The sequence below is a fragment of the Melanerpes formicivorus genome, unplaced genomic scaffold, assembly GCF_026170545.1.
Source record: "Melanerpes formicivorus ecotype bairdi unplaced genomic scaffold, bMelFor1.0.p_v2 SCAF_3, whole genome shotgun sequence".
NCBI classification, from domain to species: Eukaryota; Metazoa; Chordata; class Aves; order Piciformes; family Picidae; genus Melanerpes; species Melanerpes formicivorus.
This window is the reverse complement of record NW_027142355.1, coordinates 10,284,277-10,311,168: the sequence shown is the minus strand read 5'-3', so window position 1 is coordinate 10,311,168 and position 26,892 is coordinate 10,284,277. Positions and strand designations below refer to the sequence as shown.

Here is a 26,892-nt window from a genome sequence, read left to right as displayed (position 1 = left end):
ATTTCCTCATGTTGTTCCACCAATTTGCATGGCATCCCTCCTCTAGAACTTCTCAATGATTCTTTCTCCTCAACCTCTGACTCTTCCCTTTTTTCTAAACAACGCAGCATTTCTGGAATGAGATAAAATGTTTACTAAGAATTAAGAATGTCCTTTTGTCCCTGAAGGAAAGCATGTTTGCAAAGAAATTTTAAAAGTACACAGAAAACATCCCAATATTGTAGAAGAAGACTGACTGCTCCTAACCTTTCCAAGACATCAGATGGATATGGTTCTGACACAAATACAAATAGGATTTCCTCCAATGATTTCAAAAGGACTGAAATTTTATTCTTCTGTTTAGACTTCTCTCCACTTGTTAAAAATTTGAGTTAAATCTGTGTAATAGTGAGGAAGACAGGTACACAGTGATCACAAGAGTAGTATTAGCAATGGTGATGCAAACTTTCTGTGGTAAACAATCCATGAAAAGCAAAAGAATAGAAATAAGGTGAAGATCAGTGCAAAGGTATAAATGTCTGGGAGTATATGGAAAATTAATCAATCTGTTTTCACAGTAAGAGTGTCATTTAACTATGAGGTTGTAATGAGTGTGAAATACTAAAATGCACCATTTGACTTTATTTTCTTTGGATTTCATGAAAAATCTTGTAGCAATTTATTTGGAAACATAGATTATAATCCATAACTTTAAAACAGTTTCAGGTGACTGCATGGTTTTTCTTTAATATTTTCTCTTCTTATGCTGAACTCGAAGAAACATCTTGGAGAAAAAAAAGTATATACTCACATAGTATTTCTTTTCCAAACATTTAAAACATACTAGCTAAATGAATACTTTACTTTTATTTGGAAAATTTTATAATAAATAAATAAATGTTGGCATTTTTAGAGTTTTCTTTACTCCTATTAGACCTCAACTGCTGTAAAAAATATAAATGGCACTCAAATAATACCAGTGTGAAACAGATTGTATTTCATTAAATCTATAATAAATATATTACAACTGGATTAATCTTTGCAATTCAAATACATGGAAGGAAAAGAATACATTCTCACAGTTAATATAATAATATAGTTAACATAATATAATATATATGATGTTAGTGAAAAAATAGTGAAAGAAGTAAATGGAAACAGGAACTGTGCAATATGGCATGGTCGTGTAAAAGAAATTTCAAGATAATGGGCAGAGAAATGTCTGTTGTGAAATAAACAATGGCTAAAATTCATCTATCTAAATTTACATACCTTCAAGTTTGTCATCCTGAGCAGGATTTTATTGCCTAAGCTTTAACTGCCTCAAGGACAGGTGGGATTTTTCAGGGATTTTCTTATAGTCAGTGGAGATCTTATAATAGTGCCCTGGGAAAGATTTATGTTATCCTAAGGAACAGACCAACATTTGGCCCAGTGAATTGCTTACAAATTGCTATCATGATCTCTGCTGACTGCAGTGTGAGATAGCTCATTACAGCTAGCAACAATATGTAGCTTCTTACGTTCTATACTACTAAAATTAGGACACAATTTACCTCAAATATAAGCAGCTTACAATCCTTTCACAGCCAATAGTTCAACTCCAGAAAATGTTATATATACTAATGTAGAATTTGTGCCAGTGGTCAGAGAACTGAATCACTTTTTAGAGACTGTAGAGGAAATTTAATTGTGAAATTTATTCCAGATATCTAACTTGTTTGTACTTCTACATTAACTTATTTGTGCTTCTACATTTCAAGATCTTTAGGTGGATATAAGTAGAAAAAAAATCTCTTCTGCTATGGTTTAGGGTATTTCAATTCCTGTCAGTATGCTCTTTGCTTTATAGTGTAAAACATAAATTATGATTTTATATTTGATTTTCCTACTAGTCACATTTATGTTGTTAAATGGATGATATAAATTCTATAAAATACAGAAATTAATCTAGGACTGATAATTTCCATGGTGGAAGTCTTTTTTTGTAAAAAAATACTACTTATAAGATGAAGTGTATTTTTATGCTTATGAAATTCCTGAGGTACTGGAGGAGATAGATTATCTACAATATGAATTTTATCCATCAAGCTGTTCAAGTAGAGCAGAAAACAAGGACAGAATCCTATATGGACTTTCTGTAGTTCCACTGATCTCAGATGGGCTGAAAATGGCTAATTCATTTAGTTATGAAGTTGGGATATAGAATTTTTCCTTCCTTTTGTTAGTGTAAATGTTCTAGTAAAAAAAAATTTCCACAAAATGTGTAAAGAAGAAGGATGGATTTCTAATCAGACAAACATAAACCACACATACACAAGCCTCAGATTGTGTTGTGTTGCGCTCTTTTAAATTACTTGCATAAGAATGGTGGTAGGATAGTCCACTGATTATGTAGGTATCACAGGACCACCAAACACAGAGGCATGAAAAGTCTTTTTTTGCCTTCATCATGGTAACTTTTCCACTGTCATAAAAGCAACACAGGCAGAGTGCTCAGATTCTATATGAGCACTTTAGAAGCTTTGCAGTCTTCAAGAGGAATAATAATGCTTCCAAAAGTCAGCAATTGCTACGACCTCAGTTTGGTAATAATCCCACAGCTAGCCATGGAAAATCTGAACATGCAGTCTGACAAAAATTCCCTTTTCTTCTTTCCACCAGCTGTTTAACCATAGCATAGCTAGCTGGTGGACAATGCAACTGACATTTTTCTGTTGTGTCATTGAGTCAGATGAGGTAAATTTGCTATATGTTGGATGCATCATTGGACTTCACCATAAAAGTCTTCCATAATTCCATGCTCCTTCTAAAGGCAATGTAACAAAAAATAAAATTCTCATGGATAGTCAAGAGCCTTTCACTCTAATATTCAGTGACTTCAATGTTATATCTTTGTAAAAATCCGTAGTATGTGATTCAAACAGAAACAGATGACACAGTCACCCCTCCATGACTATTGAATAGAAATGTAAATTAGAGTATTTTGAATCAAATAATTCACGTGCCTCTTTCTTTGTAGACTGAAATAAATGAACATGAGGTCTAAAGGCTCAGTAGGGTGTGGTGATTTGAGAATAATTTATTGTCTAAAAGAGTAACCAGTCAAACAATGTTAATTATAACACTGTTAAAAACTGAAATGCTTAGATCTAAATCATTTATGTGATAGATATTAAACACCATGGAGATGGAAAAATGCTGTAGGCAAGTGTTCTTAATAAGTCTAGTTTGGTTAATTATTGCCTGAAGCATTTCTGAACTAATTATTTACCTCCAAAAGCGACTCCGTGTTTTCAGCATTGATGTGACAGATATTGATCATCTTTAATTGACAGAGCACAGTACCAGACAGACCACACAAAGCTGAAGGTTAAGCCATTTATAGAAAGTGATAGCTGGGTCTTCTGGTGTCACACACTGCATCAGTTTAAAATGGAGACCCAGACCCTGAAACTCTGCACTTTCAGGGAAAAGGATTATTTGTCTCTGTCATCTGTCCTTTATGGTTCATTTAGCATCTTAAATAGCCTGTGTAAATTAAGTGTGTTTAGTAGCGACACAACTCCCAAGTCAAAGACGCTGTGCTGTTCAACAGGACTGGAGTATTTCAGCCTTTCAGTTAACAAGATGTACATTGCTCAACAAATAATAAAGACAGAATTATGTTGCTAATTTGTTTTACCATAGATAGCTTAAAAATTAGTTTAGGTGGTTTTCACTTTGTGCCACTTACTTTTTTTAAGCCCCCTTTGCCTGTCTTGTTTAAACTCAAGTACATCTACATGAATCAAACTGAAATACCATATCTGAGTGCATGGGCACTTGATTTTCCCTGTAATTGACAATGTGAGACCATACCACCGGAGATGACTTCATTCATAGAATCACAGAATTGTCAGGGTTGGAAGGGACCTCAATGATCATCTAGTTCCAACCCCATATCATGGGCATAGGTGGGATAAATGGGAAAAATTGTCCTTTTTTTCCTTTTTTTAATCTATAGAGGGAACCTACTGATGCTCCTAACCCATCAGGCTGTGTCAAGTGGAATGAATCCAGAGCTCATTCATCTCACTGTTTGTTTTGTTTCGGTTTTTTTTTTTTTCTTTTAAAGATGAATAGCATTTTGATTTTTGCTCATTATATACATTCTATTTTCCTTTTTCCTTCTCAACTGCCCACATGGCCAAATTGAGCATCAACGCTAAATTGAGGTATCCTCAGTTCACTTGCACAGAGTAATTCATATCACAGATTAACTGAATTCTCCCTTGTAATGTCTGCATCTCTTCACTCTTTATGGAGAAATTAAACAGAAAACCACTCCTGCATAAAGCAGTCATTCATTCTTTCTTGTTCCTTTACACTGGGGAGTACAGACAGGTTTATGCTCACAGCAATATAACAAAATAACCATGAAAATGTATTGGTTATGCCACAATTATCAATTATCTTTAGCATACACACACAAGCAAAAAAAAAAAAACCGAAACCAAAACAACAGAAAAAAAGAAGATAGTAGGAATTGAAATATATGTCTCTTCATTTTGGTTATGAAATGGGTTTATATGAAAAATGTATTCCATATAAAGCAGGCTGAACTCCAAACTAAACCTCAGGGCCTGTTTTGAAGACATTTGTATTTGGATGTTAATTTGCATTTGCATCTGAGATCCACCTTGACCTAAAGTTCATGTGCTTGTGTGAATGGAAGTGTAAATACCACTGTATGTGGAAATTATGGTGTCTCAGAATGCTGAGTCTCTTTAGTGGTAAACAGTAGTACCTTTGAAATTTGTTTCACTACTTCTTGAAGACTACGTTAGAAACAATGATATGGCTGTTCAGCATCCCTTACACCTTTGTTGGCTTATGGAGAATGTGTACTTTTCTTGGGTAATCATTGGTACCATGACAAAAGAGACCTCTGAGGCTCTGGTTGATTCTGTAAATAGTGTGAATTTCCTTTCAAACTGCTGAATTCAATGAAAGTTCAGTACTTTTTGATGTTTCCAAGCCTGATGATTTTCATTCTCTTTCAGTGAGGAAGCCACTATATTAATTTACAATACCAGGAATTCACAGTATCACAGTATCACAGTATCACCAAGGTTGGAAGAGACCTTGAGGATCACTGAGTCCAAGCTGTAGCCACAGACCTCATGACAGAACATAGCACAGACCATAGCACCAAGTGCCACATCCAATCTCCTCTTGAACACCTCGAGGGATGGTGACTCCACTGTCTCCCCAGGCAGCCCATTCCAATGACTAATGACTTGCTCAGTGAAGAACTTTCTCCTCACCTCGAGCCTAAACTTCCCCTGGCACAGCTTGAGACTGTGTCCCTTTGTTCTGGTGCTGGTTGCCTGGGAGAAGAGACCAACCCCTTCCTGGCTACAACCACCTTTCAGGTAGTTGTAGAGGGCAATGAGGTCACCCTTGAGCCTCCTCTTCTCCAGGCTAAACAATCCCAGCTTCCTCAGCCTCTCCTCATAGGGCTTGAGTTCAAGGCCTCTCACCAGCCTTGTTGCCCTTCTCTGGACACATTCAAGTGTCTTGATGTCCTTCTTAAATTGAGGGGCCCAGAACTAGACACAGTACTCAAGGTGTGGCCTAACCAATGCAGAGTACAGGGGCACAATGACTTCCCTGCTCCTGCTGGCCACACTATTCCTAATGCAGGCCAGGATGCCATTGGCCCTCTTGGCCACCTGGGCACACTGCTGGCTCATGTTTAGGCACCTGTCAATCAGCACCCCCAGGTCCCTTTCTCTTTGGCAGCTCTCCAGCCACACTGACCCCAGCCTGTAGCACTGCATGGGGTTGTTGTGGCCAAAGTGCAGCACCCGGCACTTGGACTTGTTGAATGCCATCCCATTGGACTCCGCCCATCTGTCCAGTCGGTCCAGGTCCCTCTGCAGAACTTTTCAACCCTCTAACTGACTAACATCTGCTCCTAACTTGGTGTCATCTGCAAATTTACTGACGACTGACTCAATCCCCTCATCCAGATCATCAATGAAGATGTTAAAGAGGATGGGGCCCAGCATTGATCCCTGGGGGACACCACTGGTGACTGACTGTCAGCTGGATGTGGCACCATTCACCACCACTCTCTGGGCTCGGCCCTCTAGCCAGTTCCTAACCCAGCACAGAGTGTAGTGGTCCAAGCCATGAGCTGACAGCTTAGACAGCAGTTTGCTATGGGGGACAGTGTCAAAGGCCTTGCTGAAGTCCAGGTAGATCACATCCACAGGCCTCCCCACATCCAGCAGATGGGTCACCTGATCATAGAAGGAGATCAAGTTGGAGAGGCAGGACCTGCCCCTCCTAAATCCATGTTGGCTGGACCTGAGCCCTTGGCCGTCCCTCGGGTGCGCAGTTATTGCCACCAGGATAATCTGCTCCATCACTTTCCCTGGCACTGAGGTCAGGCTGACTGGCCTGTAGTTTCCAGGTTCCTCCATCTGACCTTTCTTACGGATGGGGACCACATTGGCCAGTTTCCAGTCATCTGGGACCTCTCCAGTGAGCCAGGACTGGAGGAAAATGATGGAGAGTGGCTTGGCCAGCTCATCTGCCATCTCTCTCTGCACCCTAGGATGGATCCCATCTGGTCCCATGGACTTGTGAGTGTCCAAGTGGCTCAGCAGGTCCCGAACTAATTCATCACGGATTTCTGAGGCATTACACTGCTCCCTGACCCCGTCACCCAGCTCAGGAGGCCACTCATCCTGAACTCCTCCTGCCTTGCTGTTAAAAATTGAGGCAAAGAAGGTGTTCAGGACCTCAGCCTTTTCCTCGTCTTCAGTCACAGTGTTCCACTCCAGGTCCAATAAGGAGTGCAGGTTCTTCTTGCCCTTCTTTGTAGCATTAATGTATTTGTAAAAATGCTTTTTATTATCCTTCACAGAGGTGGCCAGCTTCAGTTCCAGCTGGGCCTTTGCCTCTCTAATTTTTTTCCTACATAATCTAACAGCTTCCTTGAACATACCTCGAGAAGCCTTCTCCTCCTTCCAAAGGTGATACAGCCTCTTTTTTCCCCTTAAGTCCTCCAGGAGCTGCTTGCTCATCCAGGCTGGTCGCCTTCCACGACAGCTCATCTTTTGGCACATGGAAACTGTCAGTTCCTGTGCCTTCAAGAGCTCCTGTTTGAAGTAGGCCCAACCAGTCTGGACCCCAACCAGCCTGGACCCCTCGGTTCTTGAGGGCTGCTACCCAAGGAACTTTACAAATAAGTTTCTTAAACAGGCTGAAGTTTGCCCTCCAGAAGTCCAAGGTGGAGGTTCTGTTGGTGCTCCTCCCTGTCTCCCTGCATATTGAAAACGTCACTGTCTTGTGGTCACTGCACCCTAGGCAGCCTCCCACCATCACATCTCCCACCAGCCCTTCTCTATTGGAGAACAGCAGGTCAAGCAGAGCCTGGCCTCTGGTAGGCTCACTTAGCTGCATCAGGAAGCAGTCCTCCATGCACTCCAGGAATCTTCTGGACTGCCTCCTCTCTGCTGAATTAAGTTTCCAGCAGATATCTGGCAGGTTGAAGTCACCCACAAGGACAAGATCTGATGATCTTGAGACAGCCTCCAATTGCTTGTAGAATATTTCGTCAGCCTCCTCATCCTGGTTGGGTGGTCTATAACAGACTCCAACCAGGATGTCAGATTTGTTAGGCTACCCTCCGATTTTAACCCTCATTCAACTTGCTCTGTTACAATGTGGTGATATAATTGCAGAGATTATTTTCATACCGAGGATTAGTCATATACCACTGAATTAAAGGTGTTTTCTATTGCTCTTAAAGAATGAAACCATGCAAAATGACCTGATGAACTTCAGTAATGAGCTGACCCATCAACATCCCATAATGACTGACTTTTTACTTAAATATTTCATTCTGAAGAGTACTTGTACTATTTCCTAATATACCAGTTGACAAAAGCATTTCAAAACCCCCTCACATTATCAGTGTACCTAAATTAAAACTGATGGATACTGAATTATGGTTCCCAAATCTACTATGTACATACTGTTAAGAGAATTGACTTGAATTTTTCATATATTATTTAAAAAAATATGTAAAAATGGTATTTCTTGAACTTCAGGTGCTTATTTTGTAAAAAGGTGGTAAGACATGCAAACAGTAGCCACAGGTACTTTCTTAGGGAAATATTTTCTTCTAGTTTGTGAATTGAAGTGTACAATGATGTTTCAGACTGCAACACAAATATTCATATGAATATATGTAAAATATCCCAAACCAGCCAAGTCTGTCTTACTGTTCTTGGATAGTTCAGTTTCTGTAAATGAGTATGCAAAGTGTATGGGTTTGGTTATTGTCATGATGACTTGTTGCATGGACAATCAAAGCAGCTTTTAATTGAGAATCAAGAGTAACAAAGGGTATGAGAACAAACAAAAGATCAAGCAACAGCAGCAGACATTCTGTGAAAAAAAATAAGCAAAAATGAGTTGCTTATTAATAGTGTGAGTGCAGGAAAAGAAGCAACTTCCAAATGAGTTATCAATTGCAAATACTCAAAATATGAGTGGATGAATGATAAATCCCTCCCTCTACCCCCAAAAGTTCTGTTGATTTTCTCTGAGGCCCATCCACAAAAATTTTTGACATTTTTGATGTTTATGTCTCTGTATTGGTTATTCTTCTCAGAGACTTCCTGAATTCAACTGAGAAGTTTAATTCTTTTCCGTCAGTTTTTCTTCATCAGTATCTGATTAAAAAGTCATTATTAAACTACACGTTAACACTATATGACATAGATATTTAAACTGCCAATTCAAAACTGAATTCTAGTTTTTCGCTCACTGTTGCTTGTCTAGTCTTTTATTTATTAGCTTACTTGACTTCTGTTTGTTAGCACAGTGATGTTGTTTTGCAGAAGCAAACACACTACAAAAATGTCACTTTGACAATCAATTAAAAACAAAATTACACGTTCTTTGTAAGTCTTTCATTCACTTGCCTCTTTCTAGTGCCCATCTTATTTTAAAACAGAACTAAGATAGTAGTAATTTCTTCTTTTAACACTAGGTGGAGTTAGCTTAACTTCTGAAGTCAGTTCCCAGGAGTCAAACATTTTGCTGATCTTCAGGACTTTTTCTCATAAACAGTATAACTAGAATATGACCAAGTGAAGAATCAGAGTTTTGGTTTGTGTTTTGTATTTCTTTTTAATTTTTAATTTTCTTTTTCTTTTTTCTTTCATTGCAAACACACATGATGTAAAGGCAAAGAGGTAAAATCCTTTTATTTTCATATTTTGGAGTTCTGTGCTGAGCTCTATAGAAAAAAAAATTATCTTTAAATTTTCACTTTAAAACATTTTCTTGAAAATCTGTGTATGTGATGATGCCTTTCAAGCATGTCTAATTCTGCAGCAATATAATTCCAAAATACTATTTTTATAAATAGTCAGCTTATATTCTTAACTGCAATCAGGGAAATATAAGAACAAATGAATGACTGGTTTAATATGAATTTGTAATATTAGAAACTGCTGGCCTAAAACATCTGAAGAACTTCCCCACTGATGTAGGACTTAGCATGCAACTGATTTGTCTTAATTTTTCTGAACTCATTTCTGTTCTCCTTTGAGACATGTTTTCCCTGAGAACTACCCAAAGGATTTATTTGGGAAAATGTGAATGAGATTCTGATGTTTGTGATTTTTTCCTGTTATTGACTGTGAAGGGCTGATGATACCAAATATCAAATGCCACCCAACTGCTTTCTCAATCCCCCTTCTCAACAGAGTGAGGGAGAAAATATGAAAAAGCTCATGGGTCACAATAAAGACAGGTAGAGCACTTACAAATTTCTCTCACATACAAAACTAACTTGGGAAAATGGATGCAATTTGTTGTGCATTAAAATAGGCTTGTATAGTAAGGAGCAAAGTCAAAATTAAAGCAACACCTTCTTTTTTCCAGGTTCAACTTCAGTCCTTCATTCCTAACCCTACCTCAGCCACTTCCCAACAAGCAGCCCAATGCAAGTGGAAGGCTTGTGGTCCATTCCCTCTGCTTTTCCCAACATACAGATATATCTGTAGACCAACAGCTAGATTGTGAGTGAAATCAACACCTGGTCCACAGAAGAACTTACTCAGACATTCTCATCTTTATGTAGGTAGTTAAATCCACATGCTAGGTTGGAGCATGGCATTTCAGTAGGGAAATTCATACTCTGTTCAAATAGATGCATCAGTTCTACAGTACTCTCTGCAGTTAAGTAATTAAATATATGGTAATGAAACAAGTGATTCTATGTATACATGATGTTTACTTCAAAACAATCTCCATTAGCTATTTCTATGTTTCATTTTGTTCCCATAAATTTCACTCCATCCATTGGGATCAGTCTCAAGTAAAAAAAAAGTGTCAAAAGTGTTAATATTTCTCAGATTCAGCTCTAAGCTGTCTCAAGGGTTAGTAAGACTCCATGAAAAGGTGTCTGCTTGGGTCTTGATGAACTGTTTGAGCTTCACAGTTAGGGGATTGAGTCAGTCATCAGTAAATTTGCAGATGACACCAAGTTGGGAGCAGATGTTGATCTGTTAGAGAGTAGAAGGGCTCTCCAGAAGCACCTTGACAGGCTGGACAGATGGGCAGAGTCCAAAAGGATGACATTCAACAAGTCCAAGTGCCGGGTGCTGCACTTTGGCCACAGCAACCCCATGAAGTGCTACAGGCTGGGGTCAGAGTGGCTGGAGAGCTGCCAAAGAGAAAGGGACCTGGGGGTACTGATTGACAGCCAGCTGAACATGAGCCATCAGTGTGCCTAGGTGGCCAAGAAGGCAAATGGCATCCTGGCCTGCATCAAGAATAGTGTGGCCAGCAGGAGCAGGGAAGTCATTGTGCCCCTGTACTCAGCACTGGTTACGCAACACCTTGAGTACTGTGTCTAGTTCTGGGCCCCTCAATTTAAGAAGGACATTGAGACTCTTGAGCATGTCCAGAGAAGGGCAACAAGGCTGGTGAGAGGCCTTGAGCACGAGGAGAGGCTGAGGCATCTTCACCTATTTTTACAGATAGAGAGAGATGAAAATAAAGACTTCTTGTAACATCCTTCAAACTATTATTTGACAAGGGATAAATGTAAAGACCAAAAATGTTAGACTAGAAAGAAAGTTAACTCAAATTGTTGTTGGAAATATTTGTGGGAGTAAAAATATTTTGCTACTACACAAGGAAAAGATCTCTGTCTATGTAATTATGTGCCACCTCACCCATGGCACAGAACATTTGTTAGTAAATGGTTCCTTGCACTGTGGACTCAATAGGATTGTCTGTGTATGTGTAATCAACTGTATGAAACGATGGGAAGTGCATTCTGAAACAATGAACTACTGTGTCTGGAGCATGACATGAAACTACATAATGGGGTGTGGAAACATGCCTTCTTGCACACACATGGTTCGTTTCATCCAGATAAGGGAGTCAACTCTGTAGCTGGCCTTAGGAACACATTTTCTGAGTGCTAATGGGCTCAAGTTAATGCTTGGCATAAGCTGGATGAGCTTCACAGATATTCTAGTTAGCACTGCCAAGCTGTACCTTTCAAGCTGCTGATCATAAAGCCAGGGTTTTTGAAGTAAATCATGAAATGTCCTTTTCCACAAGACTTCAAACACTATATCACCATTTTTAAAGAGAGAAATTGCTTTAAAGAAACATCAAAAATATGTGAAACATTATTAATGCTACATAGACACAATGCAACAGTTATCCAAATCCGTTATAAATGTCTCAGTCTTTTCTGTAGTTTGGGGGGAAAAAACCCAACTTATTTACTGTTAAAGCAACTCTTGATTTACAGTTGTTCAATCATTATGATCTGTATCTATGGCAGAATTCACAGATCTGAAGAGTATTGATAGTCCTTTGTGCTCTATTTTAGTTAGAAGGCTCATGCAGAAAGCAGCAATGATGAGCAAAGAGCTGCTGGTTATGCTCAACATGAGTCAGTGGTGCTATGTGACCAGAAGGTCAAGCAAGGTGATTCTTGCTCTTTACTCTGTTCTTGTATACCCCACCTCTAATCCTGTGTCCAGTTCTGGTGCCCCTATCATAAGAAGGACACAGAGCTGTTGGAGGGAGTCTAGAGGATGGCCAAAAAGATGACCCAAGGTCTGAAACACTTCTTCTATGAGGACAGGCTGAGGGAGCTGGGGCTGTTAAGCCTAAAAAATACTCCAAGAGGACCTCATAGCTGCCTTCCAGTACCTGAAGGTACTACCAGGACTACAGGAAGGCTGGAGAGGGAGTTTTCATAAGGGGGTTTAGCAATAGGAGAAGAAGGAATGGCTTTAAGCTGAGAGAGAGCAGGTTTAAACTGGATCTTAGGAAGAATTTATTCAATATGAAGGTGGTGAGACTCTGGAATAGGTTTCCCAGAGTGTTGTAGATGCCCCCTCTCTAGGGGTGTGTGGTGAAGGCACATTATGCCCAGATACTGAATCTTGTCCCAGCATGTGAACAAGTTCCCCCTCCTTCAGGAGGAAGACAAAAGCCAAGGCATTAGCCAGGCCAGCACACACCCAGCGCATGCAGTGCTCGTGCTGACACCAAGTATGGGCATAATTCTAGCTTCACACTTTCTATAGGCTGAAGCCAGTTGTTTATGAGAGTGCCCATTGGTCAAGCCCAGCCTCGAGGAATCTATAAGTATCACCCCAGTTGGTAAACAAGTTGCCCCCTCATTCACTTTGTCTCCGTGCTTGCTTGAGAGAGCAACTCTCAAGCTGCAGCCTTTGCCATTGAGCTTATTGTTGTTAGCTTCTGTTATACCTGCATGCATACTGAAAGCCTCTGCATCCTGAGAAGCAGAGAGGGAGGACCTTAGTGTCACTACAGCCAGTCGTACCGACCAGGAGAGCCCACTGTGCCACCGGAGGACTGGACCAACCCCCACGGGTAAGATCTGCCCAGTTGCTGGGGAGAAGGGACTTGATCGATACCGAGTCCACGTATGCCTAGCCCTGCTGTAGCGGGAGAGGAGCTGCTGTGTGCCGCTCTGAGCCCTGTGAATGTCAGGGAAGACTAAGGCATTGTTCGTGCCTATACTGCACTGAACCCAGGACCACTCCGAGAGTCCCGTTGCTCCTTTAAGATCAGTAAACGAGAATCCGCTGCCTAACACAGCCGCATTCTCTCCCCCAGGCTGTTTGCATCAGCTCCAAGAATCGCCATGGTTGGGCTGACCCCATAGCTCTGCCTGCTGCCGCATCATCGGAGCCCACCTACCAGCCACCGTCATCCCACCCTGCCGTGCGAGCTGACTTTGAGGGCTGACCCCAACCAGGACCGATCCCTGTTGTCTGGAGGGAATTGAATATCTTCCACGTGTTTTCCATCCACTAGCACTCAGTTCAAAGTATCCGCGTCTTTCTATGCATCCGTTGATGCATAGAAAGATTGTAATATTGCTGTGTATAGCCAGAAGCCACCCGCGTCCTGCCGAGTCGCCATCTAGTGGCCAAGAAGCGGTACCGCACCCTTCGTTATATAAATATAGAAAGAGTCTGTAACTAGTTCAATTAAGTTATAATCATAACACTAAGCCACTTGTGGAATCTATTTCACGAACGTGCACTAGAACATGTATATAAGTTGGTGATTCATCGGTTATTAATAGTTTGATAATTAGTAAAAATAATATTTTCATAATTCACATTTCATATTCATAAATTGAATAACCTCTTCACCACAGGGTGTTTAAAGCCAGATTGGATGAGGCCTCGGGTAAACAAGTCTAGTTGAGATGAATCCCTGCCCATAGCAGGTGGGTTGGAGTAGGTATCTCTGAGGTCCCTTCCGACCTAAGCCATTCTATGATTCTATGATATCCTTCTATGATGGGGTGACTAACTGGGTAGATAAAAGAAGAGTAGTACATGTAACTTGACTTCAGCAAGGTTTTGGACATCATCTCCCATAATATACTCACAGGTAAGCTCAGGAAGTATGGTTTAGATGAGTGGACTGTGAGCTGGATTGATCATTGGCTAAACAATAGAGCTAAGAGGGTTGTGATCAGTGTTTCAGAGTCCAGTTGGAGACCCCATAAGTAGTGATGTTCCCTGGGGGCAAGTACTGGATCCAGTCTTGTTCAACATCTTCATCAACAACCTGGCTTGTATCGGTAATAGTGTGGCCAGCAGAACCAGGAAAGTGATCATGTGAAGCCATACCTTGAGTATTGTATTCTGTTTAGGGACCCTCACTACAAGAAGGACACCGAGGTGCTGGAACATGTCTAGAGAGCTGGTGTGGGGTCTTGAACACAAGTCCTATGGGGAGTGGATGAGGGGGTTTGGGCTAAGTGTTCAGCCTAAGTGGAGGTTGAGGAGAGACCTCATAGCTCTCTACAACTACCTGAAATGATGTTGTAGCAAAGTGGCCATGGTCTCTTCTCTCAGGTAACAAGCGATAGGGTGAGAGGAAATGGCCTTAATTTGCATCATGGGTGATTTAGATTAGGTATTAGGAAAGATTTCTTCACTGAAAGGCTCATCAGGCACTGAAACAGGATGCCTAGGTTGTTAGGCCACCATTCCTGGAGATGCTTAAAAGATGTTTGTGTGAAGTGTTTAGGGACATGGTCTAACAGTTCTGTACAGAGAGACATTAGGGCTTTTCCAACCAGGTGATCCTATGATTCTGTGAAAGTCTGCAAGAGTAGAGGCTGCTTAGCTTGGAAAAGAGAAGGGTAAGAGGGGATCTGATCGATGATTACAAATATATTAAGGGTGAGTTTGAAGAAGATGGCTCCAGTCTCCTCACTGGTGCTCAGTGATAGGATGAGGGGCAATGCACATAAACACAGGAAATTCCACCTCAATGTGAGAAAAAATCTCTTTACTGTGAGGGTGATGGAGCAACGGTGTGGGCTTCCCAGAGAGGTTATGGAACCTTCTCCTCTGGAGACTAAAATCCCACCTGGATGCATTCCTGTCTGGCCTGAAGGTGAACCTGGTTTGGCAGGTTGGGGGGTGGGGGTTGGACTACATGATCTTCAGAGGTCCCTCCCAACCTTAACATTGCGTGATTCTGTGATACTTATTCAAAATAGTGTATGTGTACATACTAAATGGAAATATGCACATTCTGTTAGTTCTTTCTTTATTAAATGCATGTTAAGAGCTGTATGTGAAATACCGTACAATCTTGCTACCTGCTACAAAGCATGCTGTTCATGGATTTGTTGAAAGGTTTTGTTTGAATCCTAATCAGTATAAGCAATAAGATTCATAAATAATAGTTGTGAATCTTTATGTTTTATAACATATTTTGGCTTAGACCTAATTGAAATTAATAAGAATCACACATGATTATAAAGAAAACAGTAGTTTCTAACAATTATAAATGCTTCTCTCAATTAAATTGTTATCCTACGAAGTGGAGGATAGCATATTATACAATCTGTATACTGTAACCTCTCATTGCAATGGAGTTTTCATGTTTCACCAATGTTGTGGGATATGGTACTATCTCTTCCCCCCCCCCCCCCCCCCCTTTCACTTAATCTTGTTCTTTCACAGTTTAAAGACTTTCATTGAATTGAGTGTCTCACACCTTCACATCACCTGTTTTGTCCTTGGTACAACCTTTTGTTTGATTTTTTTTAACCAGAGTTTACAGAGCTGTTTTAAGGTATTAGAAACAATATGTTCCATCAGTCCTGTACATCATTTTAATTTTGGATGTGGAAACAATAAAGGTATTTATCTGGCAATCAGTTCAAATGCACTAGTGAGAGCTGACCAAACTGCCATTGTGAATATTTGTTCCATGCATACTGTTCATGAACAGTTTTGTAGGTGAGCATAGTTCTCCCAGAATCAACAGAAAGGGCATCTGCATTCAAATCCCTAATTCATTTCTGATTACACTGATTGCCAGCCTAGTCAGAAATCTGTAGTGGCTCTTCTTCAGTCTTTTATGCAACTCGTAATTGTATGGACAGTTGATAATAGCCCATGGCACTGGACTACGTACTCAGTTATTTATTCTTCTCAGTCTAATAATTATGCACTCACAAAAAGTGAACTATCTTCAGAAAGACAGGATTTTTTTCAATGTGTTTAGCTCATAACCTGACATTTATGGAACTCATTCGGGACAATGATGCACTGGTTTTGGTCTTAAGCAATCCAATTCTCCTCTGTCATATACTGAGTATCCTAACAGTCAGACTGCCTTTGTGCAATCTCTATTACTTGTTTTATTATTTATAGGTGTGGGTTTTTTTAAAAAAGTTGATCTAAGTGGATGACCTAATTCACATTGGTGTCCATCTTTTTGGCTATGTTACTGAAAGCAAGTAAGGGGCAAACAAGCATTTTGGCCTTAGGCTTAGAAGAAGCTGTGCTTGTATAATTAAAGACCTAGCAGACTAATGAATTAAAATAATTAGAACTGTATATACATGTCTTGCTCTCTGCCTTTCTCTCAAAATATAGGAAGGTTTTTTCCCTATAATTTGCTAATACCAAATGATTTTTTTATTAGCTTTGAATAGAAATCACTTGACTGAAATTGATGAACAACAGGGAGCAACACAGTAATGCGGGATGTTTTAGCAGAATCAAGACACCAGCAATACAAAACTGTATTTGACACTGAAGAGTAATAAAACTAGGGACTCATAAGGAAATTGATTAAAATATATTTGTGAATTTAACCAAATGTAGTGAAGAATAAATTGAAGAAACCTAAACTAAGATGATTAAGATACCTGCAAATAAGAAATGAAATAATTATGCAGTGATTTGGAAGAGGTAGGAATTTAAAAGAAATATTCTGGTTTAGTTATAATAACAAGGGATTCCATCTGTTTTGGTCAACCCTATGCACAACTATCTCAGCATTTTCTAAAGATCTTAGAGAATAGGAAACATGTCTGAAGGTTAGAGGAAAGTCAGTGTCATCCCAGTCTTCAAAAAGGACAAGGAGGACCCAGGGATTTACATGCCAGTTAGTTTTACCTCCATCCCTGGAAAGGTGATTGGAAAGGTCATCTCTAAACATGGGAAGGAACATCTCTCTTTTGAGAAAAACCTGAGGGAGCTGGGTGTCTTTAGCTTGGAGAAGAGGGGACTGAGGGATAACCTGTGCTAGATTCTATGGTCCTGCTCCAACAGGAACGTTGGACTCAATGACCTTTGGAGGTCAAGCTTTTCTCAGTGATGTCCAATAATATGTCAAGGGTCAATGGGTGCAAGGTAAAGCATATAAGGTTCCACGTGAACATAAGGAAAAAACTTTTTCAGAGTGAGGGTGGCAGAACACTGGAACAAGATGACCAGAGAGGTTGTGGGGTCTCCTTCTCTGGAGTCATTCAAAACCCACCTGGATGCACTCCTGTGTGATCTATTCTAGGTGATATTGCTCTGGCAGGGAGGTTGGACTAGATGGTCTTCTGAGGTCCCTTCCAACCTCTAATATTCTCTAAATCCATTAGTATATGAAGAATGTTATTCAGGAGTAGCCAGCATGAATTCATTAAGGAGATATAGTGCTTCACTAGTCTGCTAACATTCTATGATGATATGACTGGCTGGGTAGATGAAGAGAAGAACAGTTTATGTTGTCTTTTGACACTGTAAAGTGTGAGGACACTGCATAAAGTGTCCTCGTAGACCAGGTTAGGAAATGTGGATTAGGTGAGTGATCAGTGGATTGAGAACTGTCTAAATGACCAAGCACAGAGAGTTGTATCTATGGTGCTAAGTCTAGTTGGAGGCCTGTAGATAGCAGTGTTCTCCAGGGGTCAGTACTGGATCCAGTCTTGTTCAATATCATCAGTGACCTGGATGAAGGGACAGAATGTACTCTCAGCAAGTTTGATGATGATATAAAACCAGTAGTAGTGGCTGATACAGTAGAAGGCTCTGCTGCCATTCAGTGAGATCTGGACTGGAGAATTGAGTGTGGAGGAATCTAGCAGAGGTCAACAAAGGCAAGTGTAAGGTCCTGGCACTGCAGAGGAATAACCCTATACATCAGTGCAGATTAGGAGTTGACCTACCTCTTTGAAGAAAGATCTGAGAGTCCTGGTGAAAACAACCATGAACCAGCAGTGTGCCCTTGTGGTCAAGAATAACAATGGTATCTTGGGGGTGCATTAAGAAGTGTGGCCAGCAGGTCAAGGGAAGTTCTCTGGTTCTCCTCCCACTCATTTCTGCCCTAGTGTGAGCACACTTGGAGTACTGTGCTGCCCAGTTGAAGAAAGGCAAGAAACTACAGAAGAAAGTCTGGTGGAAAGTATCTCTCTTTTGAGGAAAAGCTCTTTGAGGAAGTGGCTCTTTAGCCTAGAGGCAAGAAGACTGAGAGAGGATCGTATTAATACTTATGTATACCTAAATTGCAGATATCAAGAGCTCTTCAGTGGTGCCCAGTGGTTAGACAGAGGCAACAAGCACAAACCGGAACACAGGAAATTACATTTTAACATCAGAAAAAACTTTTCTTTAAGGTTGACAGAGCACTAGAACAAGCTGCCAAGAGAGGCTGTGGAGTCTTTTTCTCTGGAGATATTCAAAGCCCATCTGGATGAGCTCCTGTGCAACCTGATCTAGACAAACCTGACTTGTCAGGGGAGTTGGACTAGATGATATCCAAAGGTCCTTTTCAATTCTTACCTTTCTGTGACCCTGTAATATTGATGATTATAAATTATTAACTGAGCAACAAGTACAACATTTTTTTTATCTAATTCCAGAGAATATTAAACTAATTATTTTTCTTAGACATATTTGCTCTCCTGTAGGCACACAGACTTGTAGATTGCATCCAGAGTCAATGAAATGGAAAAAGCATTAGAAAATATTTCATTCTGTCTTAAAATACTGAAGGCAAGTATAAGAAAAGCACTGTGCTCTGTTTTCCAGCTCTGAGGCTGGAACTGTGAAGATTAATTTAGATTACATGATTGATTTGTAAATGGCTAAAAGTAGCCTAAAATTATCTAAAATTATAATCAAAGTTAAAGCAATTTCAGATGCTTTTACTTTAAGATATATCTCATCTCTTTCCTTCACTTCCCTCTACTTTTATGTCTGCATTTGGTGGTGTGGTGATGCCAAAATCATGCTGATTATGTAGATATAAATAGGCTCTCGTTCCTACTTATTAGGAGGCATACCACAGAGAGAAGAAAAATAATATGCTAAACCAAACCAAAAAAAGTCACCCAAACTCAGAATCAGACATTTTTAAGATTTAGTGAAAGGCAACTTTAGAGCACTTGGCTATAGTCTTAATATGCATAATGTTTGGGCCCCTAATTTGGTAAAAGAATCAGTGCTCTCTGCACCTGTATACTTACTGTGGAATTCCTGATCTCTTCTGCCTTGTGATTAGGAACCAGCTCTAACCTGCTCTGTCTCCTTCCACGGAAATGTACTTCTTGGATGGGAAATATGATGGAAATCTTGCCTTGAATCAGGACCAAAACAGAGACTTAAAGTTCAGATGAGTTCAAATACCCTGGCTGATTTTGGTAAACCCATGGATGGGCTCTAAATCAGTGTCTATGTTTAGCCTATATCTGGGACTGAACTATAGGCTCAATGGTCCTTCCTCAGGAAAGGGGAAAAGAAAGATATAGTAGTGACTTAAGTGTGATGTAAATAGTATGAGTTAAGTGGTAGAATGCTTTCCAGATTTTGCTCGGATAGAATTGAAGACCAGCCATGGGCTGCAGGCCATTATCAGGACAGATTATTTGAGTTGGCTCACAGGCGAATTGTGCTCAGTAGGAAGAAACAACTTTGCCGAGAAAAAAGGAACTTCCTTCTAAAGCCTCCTGCATGGGCTCTTCTTGCCTCTCCTGCTCTTGACTTCTTTCCTGCGTAGTGTGACAGCTGCATTTTTGTTTGGCTTAGTGTATCTTTATATATCTTGTGTTGACATTGGTATTAATTTGTCTGTTTCATTCACTCTGTTTTCATTTCAACAACTGTTTTCATTTCAACCCTGTTGTGTGTGTTCTTTTTTCCTGATGCTCGGGAGGGGTCATTGGGTGATAGAAACTGCTACAGTTTAACCCTATATGTGTGTTAAATGTTATCAGAGCTATTTTTAGGACTGAGATTTTATTTGGTCTCAGTTGGATCTCAAGTGTTATTTTTAGAAAAGTGGTGCTCAGATGGTGCTGTAAGTTTCATACAAATCACAAAGTTGTTAAACCAAAGTAGCTTACTATGGTTATATGAAGTTCTAGAGAAGCTTCTTACTACTTTTCTTGTTTCATGGCACTTATTCTTTATATTTTGAGAGATGTATTATGTTTTCAGGGCCCTACAATAGCAGACCAAATCTAGAATGCTGTGTAGAGTGGCCTCATCAAAATTACCAAGTCCTGACTTTTTTACCCTTAGTTACTTATGAACACTAAGGTTCAAGGAACTAGATACCTCATCAGCCTCTATGATATGGTTCTGTAGTAACTGTTTGCAATAACTGTGTTTGCTGGTAGTAATTCTAACCATATTCCAATTGCACTGCAGCTGATCTGCTGGCAATGGCTGTGTTCTGGCTGTAACTATATAGAATAGAATAAACTATAGAATAGAATAAACTGGGTTGGAGGAGATCTTCAAGATCATCGTGTCCAATACATCATCCAACACCATCTAATGAATTAAACCATGGCACCAAGCACCCCATCAAGTCTCCTCCTAAACATCTCCAGTGATGGCAACTCCACCACCTCCCCAGGCAGCCCATTCCAATGGGCAATCACTCTCTCTATGAAGAATATCTTACTAACATCCAGTCTAAACCTCCCCTGGCACAGCTCTGGAAAAGATACACTGACAAGCAAGATCCAGCTCTTAGCCTTACAACAATACAGAAGTTCCTGGGGCAAGCAGCTTTCCTCTCTTCTCAAAAACACTCAGAATCTTTGGCCAAAATGTCTTCAAAGTCAACTAAACACAGCAACTGAGAGACAATTCCTTATCTTGCGGGTACTGTTTCACTCTTGTGTTTCATGACATATGATTCCTTGATTTCCTTCAAAATTCATTGTTTTCAATAGAAGTGTACACAAAGTATTAAAAACACGTGTGAAGCTTGATCTGTTCCTATGTGCATTTTAGCCAACCCTGAGATGTAAATACTATATGTGCTTTATGTTAGTGTGATTTCAATTATATTTGTGTGAATGCTGCAAAGGAAAAAAACATATTACATGCCTTAAAATGACTGGCATTAATGCCAAGAAAATAGCATTTGTTCATTCAATTGACAGTGAGAAAACTGACATTCAAAATTTAGAAAACAAATTTCAGAGAATTCATGAACTTTTGTTGGGGATTCTGAAGTCAATGTGAACTGAAAATGAGACAGTTCTATTTTTGGTTTTGTTGTGACCAGCTGTGTGATCCCTAAGCAATCACACCACCTTTCTTTGTCTCCATTTCTTCTGTCACCCTTTTTCTCTTGTTTAGAATTGAATGTCTTTACAAAAATCTATATGACACATTTGTAGTATACACCATGAAACCACTGCAATATAGATAATGATTATAATGAGTCCAATTTTAACTCTGCTCTCAGCACATAAATAAAAGAAATTTCCTCATTTTCTGTAATTTAAAAAAAATTACTTGTTATTAATATTCTTGTGAACACAACAAGCAGTGCTGAAGATTGATCAGGCTCATGTCTTCATTCTGAAACTTTTTGGCTGGATTTCATCAAATCAACTTGCAGCCAAGCTGGAGCCCAAACAACCAACCAACAGAAAAGACAGTCTTCTAATCAGGGTTTTCTACAATGGAACACTTCCATTTGATAAATGAACTAATTAAGCAAGTGAATAAGTATAACCTAGCACTGTGAATGACATTTATAACTATGAAAAAGCTTCAGCTCCACATCAATGGTTCTAAAAACCCAGCGAATTCAAGTTCAATTAATGAAACACATTTATGTAAATGGAGTTTTACTGTGGTTAGAAGTCCGGTATGATGCATGCTTGTGTGTGTGAAGATGACAAAGAAGTGTGAAATGAGGTTATTCCACTTCTGATTTTTTCAAAAAATATCATCTATTTCACAGACTGCAGAAAGTAGCAATGATTCCTGCTCTTTATGAATGCCCTTTTGTAGAAGCAAGCAATATGCCACAACACCTGTATCCTCATCTTTTCTTGAATATCCTGAATCCATGTTTACTTTCTGAAGAAAAAAAGTATTTCAAAAGGTTGCATGATATAGAAAAAATGAGCAGAATGAGAAAAACAAGCTCAGATTCAGCTAAATGGAGCTTTATGGCCTCAGCTGTACTTTTTGCGCTTTGTCTAGGATTGATCTGACAGCTTTGGAAACAATGAAAGTCGTCTCACTGGTTTCAGGGAAATAGCAGTGATCCCTGAGGTTGCGTGACTTTGTCAATGCACTGCCTCCTCCACAGAACCCTTTAAACTGTGGGTTTATCTTAAATACTATATATATATCAAACAAAAAGAACCATCATGTAAGGAGGTAGGAGTTTGTTACTGGAACTGAAAAATGGAATTTGTATATTTGTTTTACCAATACTACATGCTGCTCATGGCTGTCTGACCTTCAGCTGCTTATACAATGCAGGGTGATTTTAATTTTCGTAATATTTAAGGAGGTGCTTCTTTTCCTATTTTAATTATTACCTCTTAGTAAATTGTTGTGGGAGTTTTTCCTTAAAACACACTACCCATTTTAATAACTTGTCCAACTTATTTTTTTCACTATGACTTTAAGAATCATCAGTGAGCTGCCAACCAGAAACAAACCCAGGTAGTGAGAGCCTCTGAATGGATCCTGTTGAAAAATTGCTGTTTAAAGAGAAAACTGACTTAAAACAAATGAACATAAACTGAAAGACAAAACCAACCAACCAAACAACTTCAAAAACAACCTTCAAAAAAAAAAAAAAGGAGAAATCCTAATCACAAAATGCCTGCACTTTCAACCTAGTTATGGTTTATTTTATTTTTCCCCACCACAGAACAGTTTTCTCCACTGTACAGTTATTCTAAGAATGTCTTTATTCTGGTAAATGTGCAGTGAGACACCAAGGCTCTCATATAGTGTACAGTGTACAGGCACTCTTGTTTCTACAGCATGTGATCAAAAGGAGTACTCCTGAGGGTAGGAATTGATTTGTCTAAGTTTGAAATGGAACATTGACAAATCTAATTTGCAAGGAAAAGGCTGTTGAGTTTTGTGCCACATTCATGTAATGGCTGATCATAACTGGATTTCATTATAATGCAAATACAATAGATACTACAGTACTATAGTTTAAAAGAAAAAAATAAATCCCCCAAATTATAGCAGTTTTGATGCAATAAATTCTTTTTCCATAGACTGTTTTGGATTTTGGTGCATCATTACTTTATTGGTTTGGTGTTTGTTTTTGTTTTGTTTTGTTTTTTTTTCCCCAATAACTCTATCTACTTTTTCCATTTTCCATTTATTATCCCTCCTTGTCATCTACCTGAGACATGTTTTTTGCTATTCCTGCTATTCCTATCCATGCAACACAATTTTAGGGGAAAGAACAAGCATCATACTAAGAACCTTGGTGATCTGTTTTCAGCTGGGTAACCAGTTGGGACAACCAGTTGCATCTGCTGGTGAGTATTCAATACCATGCTGACATCATGCCAGTTTTAAAATGAATGTTCTGGGTGGAGCAAAGTATCATGCGGCTTATAGTTCAGATTGTACCATGAGAGGCATCCTGTTTCTGGCTGCTGCTTCTGATTTCCAGGTTTGGAGTGTTGATCTTTTCTGGTGGTCTGGCTGTGCAGTGGGAGGTTATTTTGTCTCTGGCTTCTGCTGCTGCTTATCCTTTTGCTGTGCTTTTCTGATAAACAGGAAACAGTAACTGTACATTGATTTATTTCTGTTATCTCAACTCCTTTTCTCAACCACAGGACTTTTTGTGTTACTTTCCCTCCTGATCTTCATGTCAGGGGCTTACTTGTGAGAGCAGAGTTGTCTTAAACAAGTACACTCGCAAGAGTAACAAAACAGGCCTTAGAAATTGAAAAATATTAATTACACTAAGCAATAAGAAGTCTGAGATGAGACTATTCTTCAGGAAAGAGACTATGTTTGCACAGTTAATACATTGTTAAGATTCACTTGCTTTCATGATATGTCAAATCCATTGACTTTATTGTAATATATTAGTTTAGTTGCAACCTGTTGAAACAATTGCTGCAAGTGGAGGTTCTTGTATGGTTGATAAATATAGTTTTAACACAGGTTAAATTGACTGTAAAGGTGCTTTATGGGTTATTAGCTTCACCAAATGCATGAATATGGGAAATGAAAAACAGTCCTGTTAAAGTTACTTGTTATGTATGGAATAATAATGACTTTCTGTGGTTATTCTGCAGAGCCTCCTGTAACACAGTAACACATTCATAAACTACAGTTGTGCAATAAGCAGTTCTTAACTATGGTAGTTTGGAAAAGTGGTGAGGATCACAGATACCGTTACAAGTTCTTTAGATTAAACTGTAGACTGCGGTGCTTACATATTGTGTAGTGCATTTTGGACTATTTAGCAGGTGTATAATGTGAAAGTTCTCTTTAAGCATATGATGTGAACATAGGCATAATATGGCACAGAGTTTATCACCATTCTGTGATATATACATATGAATTAAAATTAGTTGGAAGTTTACTTTTCGTTCCTTGTAATTAGAAAGTGACTGAGTTAGTAAACCCAAGTGACAATTATATGAATCTGAATTATTCTTTTTAATTCTTCAATTATTTGCAGGGGTGGGATGTTGTTGCCATTTTTTGGGGGTGGGTGGGTATGGTAGTTTTAGACTATGCCTTTAAATTTTTTTCACAGATCTCAAACAGAAAGTAGTAAAATGTAAATAAATCACTATTGGGTGTAAAAGGGAAAATAATGATAGTTCTAAACAATCCCATTGGGAAGATAATAGACTTAAGCTAGTAATGTAAACAACTTCTCTCTCTCCTTGCCTTTCTGCTCTGGGAGATACTAACTTGATGCTTCTGCTTGACCTTGGCTGCATTGTTTTGGCTAAGTCTAACTAAGCCTCTCTGCTCCTTTCTCTAGTCCCTTTGTGTACAGAGGGATTAAGAGGGGCTCAAGGAGGGAGAAGCTGTTAGTTTGCCCTGGTCTTTGGCCACGGGGATCCTTGTGCTGTTCATTAATTGTAAATACCTGTAAATATTGTAAATACTGTATATTTTGTACATACTCATTGCATTCCACTGTAGATTGTAGTTTTTGCTTGAAAACACACAGCCCTCATTTGCTTCGAACTGAGCTGCTCTGTCAAATTTAATGTTGGGGAGGAATTTTCAACCCACCACAGGGTAGGGTTTGTGGTGGTTTTGTTGTTGGTTTTGGTGGTGGTGGTGTTGCTGTGGAATTTTTTTGAAGAAATCCTTGTGCTCCACCGGCCATAGAAACAAAAAGGAATTGCAAATCTAATTTGATGCCAAGTCGTCCTCTGTTTAAGAAGTTCTGCTTATTTCCTAGGACAACTTGTTTTTCAGAAAGAAAATATCCATCTGACTTTGAATAACATGTTTTCTGTTTTGTTTTGGTTTAGCTTCTTTTCTTTTCTACCATATGCCCAGTAGCCAGTCCATCAGGTTATGCTAATCTTTATTGCAGTACACTGACCTTTTTGCAGACTGCCCCATGCCACAGTATTAAGGGATAGGAAGTAAACATTCATTTTGCTCAGTGCCTTCATGGCCCCCCCTTAACACCCGTACCTGAGATTTCTGGTCTAAAATTGCATTAAATTGAAGTGGGTAGTAGTGTAGAAAAATAAGAGTGGGAAACAATCAAAATGTGTTGCAAGCTGAGAGCAATGCTCTTTTGGGAGAAAGAAAGGGAATATAAAATGTTAGGCAAAGTCACTTAGAAAATTCAGCTGCTGTGATGCATTCAATATCACAAGGGAAAGGCATTTTCTTTAAAAGAACAAGCTGCCAGTTGAGACTATTAGCCATTCTGTTAGTCCTACATAATAAAACTAAATCTTGTAAGCTCTACAGATAACAGATGGACCAACAGAGACAAATTATTTGTGATGCAACTGATAACGAGGTTGAAGCTGAATTATTGTGAGAAATGGACTACACTTTAAGAGAGCAGGATATTGTTTATGAGATTAGTGAAAACTTGAATTCCCAAATGAAAGCAGTGAAAGAAATGAAGTGCATCTTGTTATGAACATGCACTGATTCATAAAGACAAAATACAGGGGTAAATGAATGACAGAACTGATTTGTTGGTAATAAATATGAAGGCAATCACAGCACAACACAGTTGTCCAGTGCCAAGGACACAGAGTCATGGCAACAGTTGTAATCTGTAGACATATATAATATCCTGGACAAGTTATAATGTACAAAACTATTTTTTTCCCCCTTTATATAGATACACTTGGATGACAAAGCTGTGATGACATCACTAGTCAACATAGATCTTGAAATGGACATATGTGATTAAGAAAATGATGGACAATGAATATTGGAGGAGAGCATAGAATGACTTCAGTGAAGATATGGAAAATATGGTATTTGTAGAATGTTAATATTTAAAACTAACTCACTCTGCATAGCAGAATTGATCACTATTTCTGTTGCTTTGCAGTATGTTCTACTTTTCTGCTATTTAAATCTCATACATCTTTGCATTTCGTTTGGATATTCATAACAGTCATTGCTGAATACTGGCTTTGTCACTGGGTAAAAATATTAATCTTTTCTAACTTGCTTTATAGCAATTAAAGTGTCATATCTTTCTAGCTTTTATACATACCACATTTTTGTTACATTGTTGATCTGTATAGGATGATGTAAGTTTTCTTCAGGGTAAGAACTG

At 39.1% G+C, this 26,892-nt stretch overlaps 1 protein-coding gene across 1 annotated transcript in view; it reads left to right on the top strand.

Annotated features, from left to right (window-relative positions):
* TAFA5 (TAFA chemokine like family member 5) overlaps positions 1–26,534 on the top strand; it is a 481,575-nt gene extending 455,041 nt beyond the window's left edge. The window contains exon 4 of the mRNA XM_068166309.1: positions 26,446–26,534. Within this exon, the coding sequence (XP_068022410.1) occupies positions 26,446–26,517 (72 nt within the window). The 3' untranslated portion in view covers positions 26,518–26,534. The remainder of the gene's footprint in view (positions 1–26,445) is intronic.
* Positions 26,535–26,892: the final 358 nt, after the last annotated feature.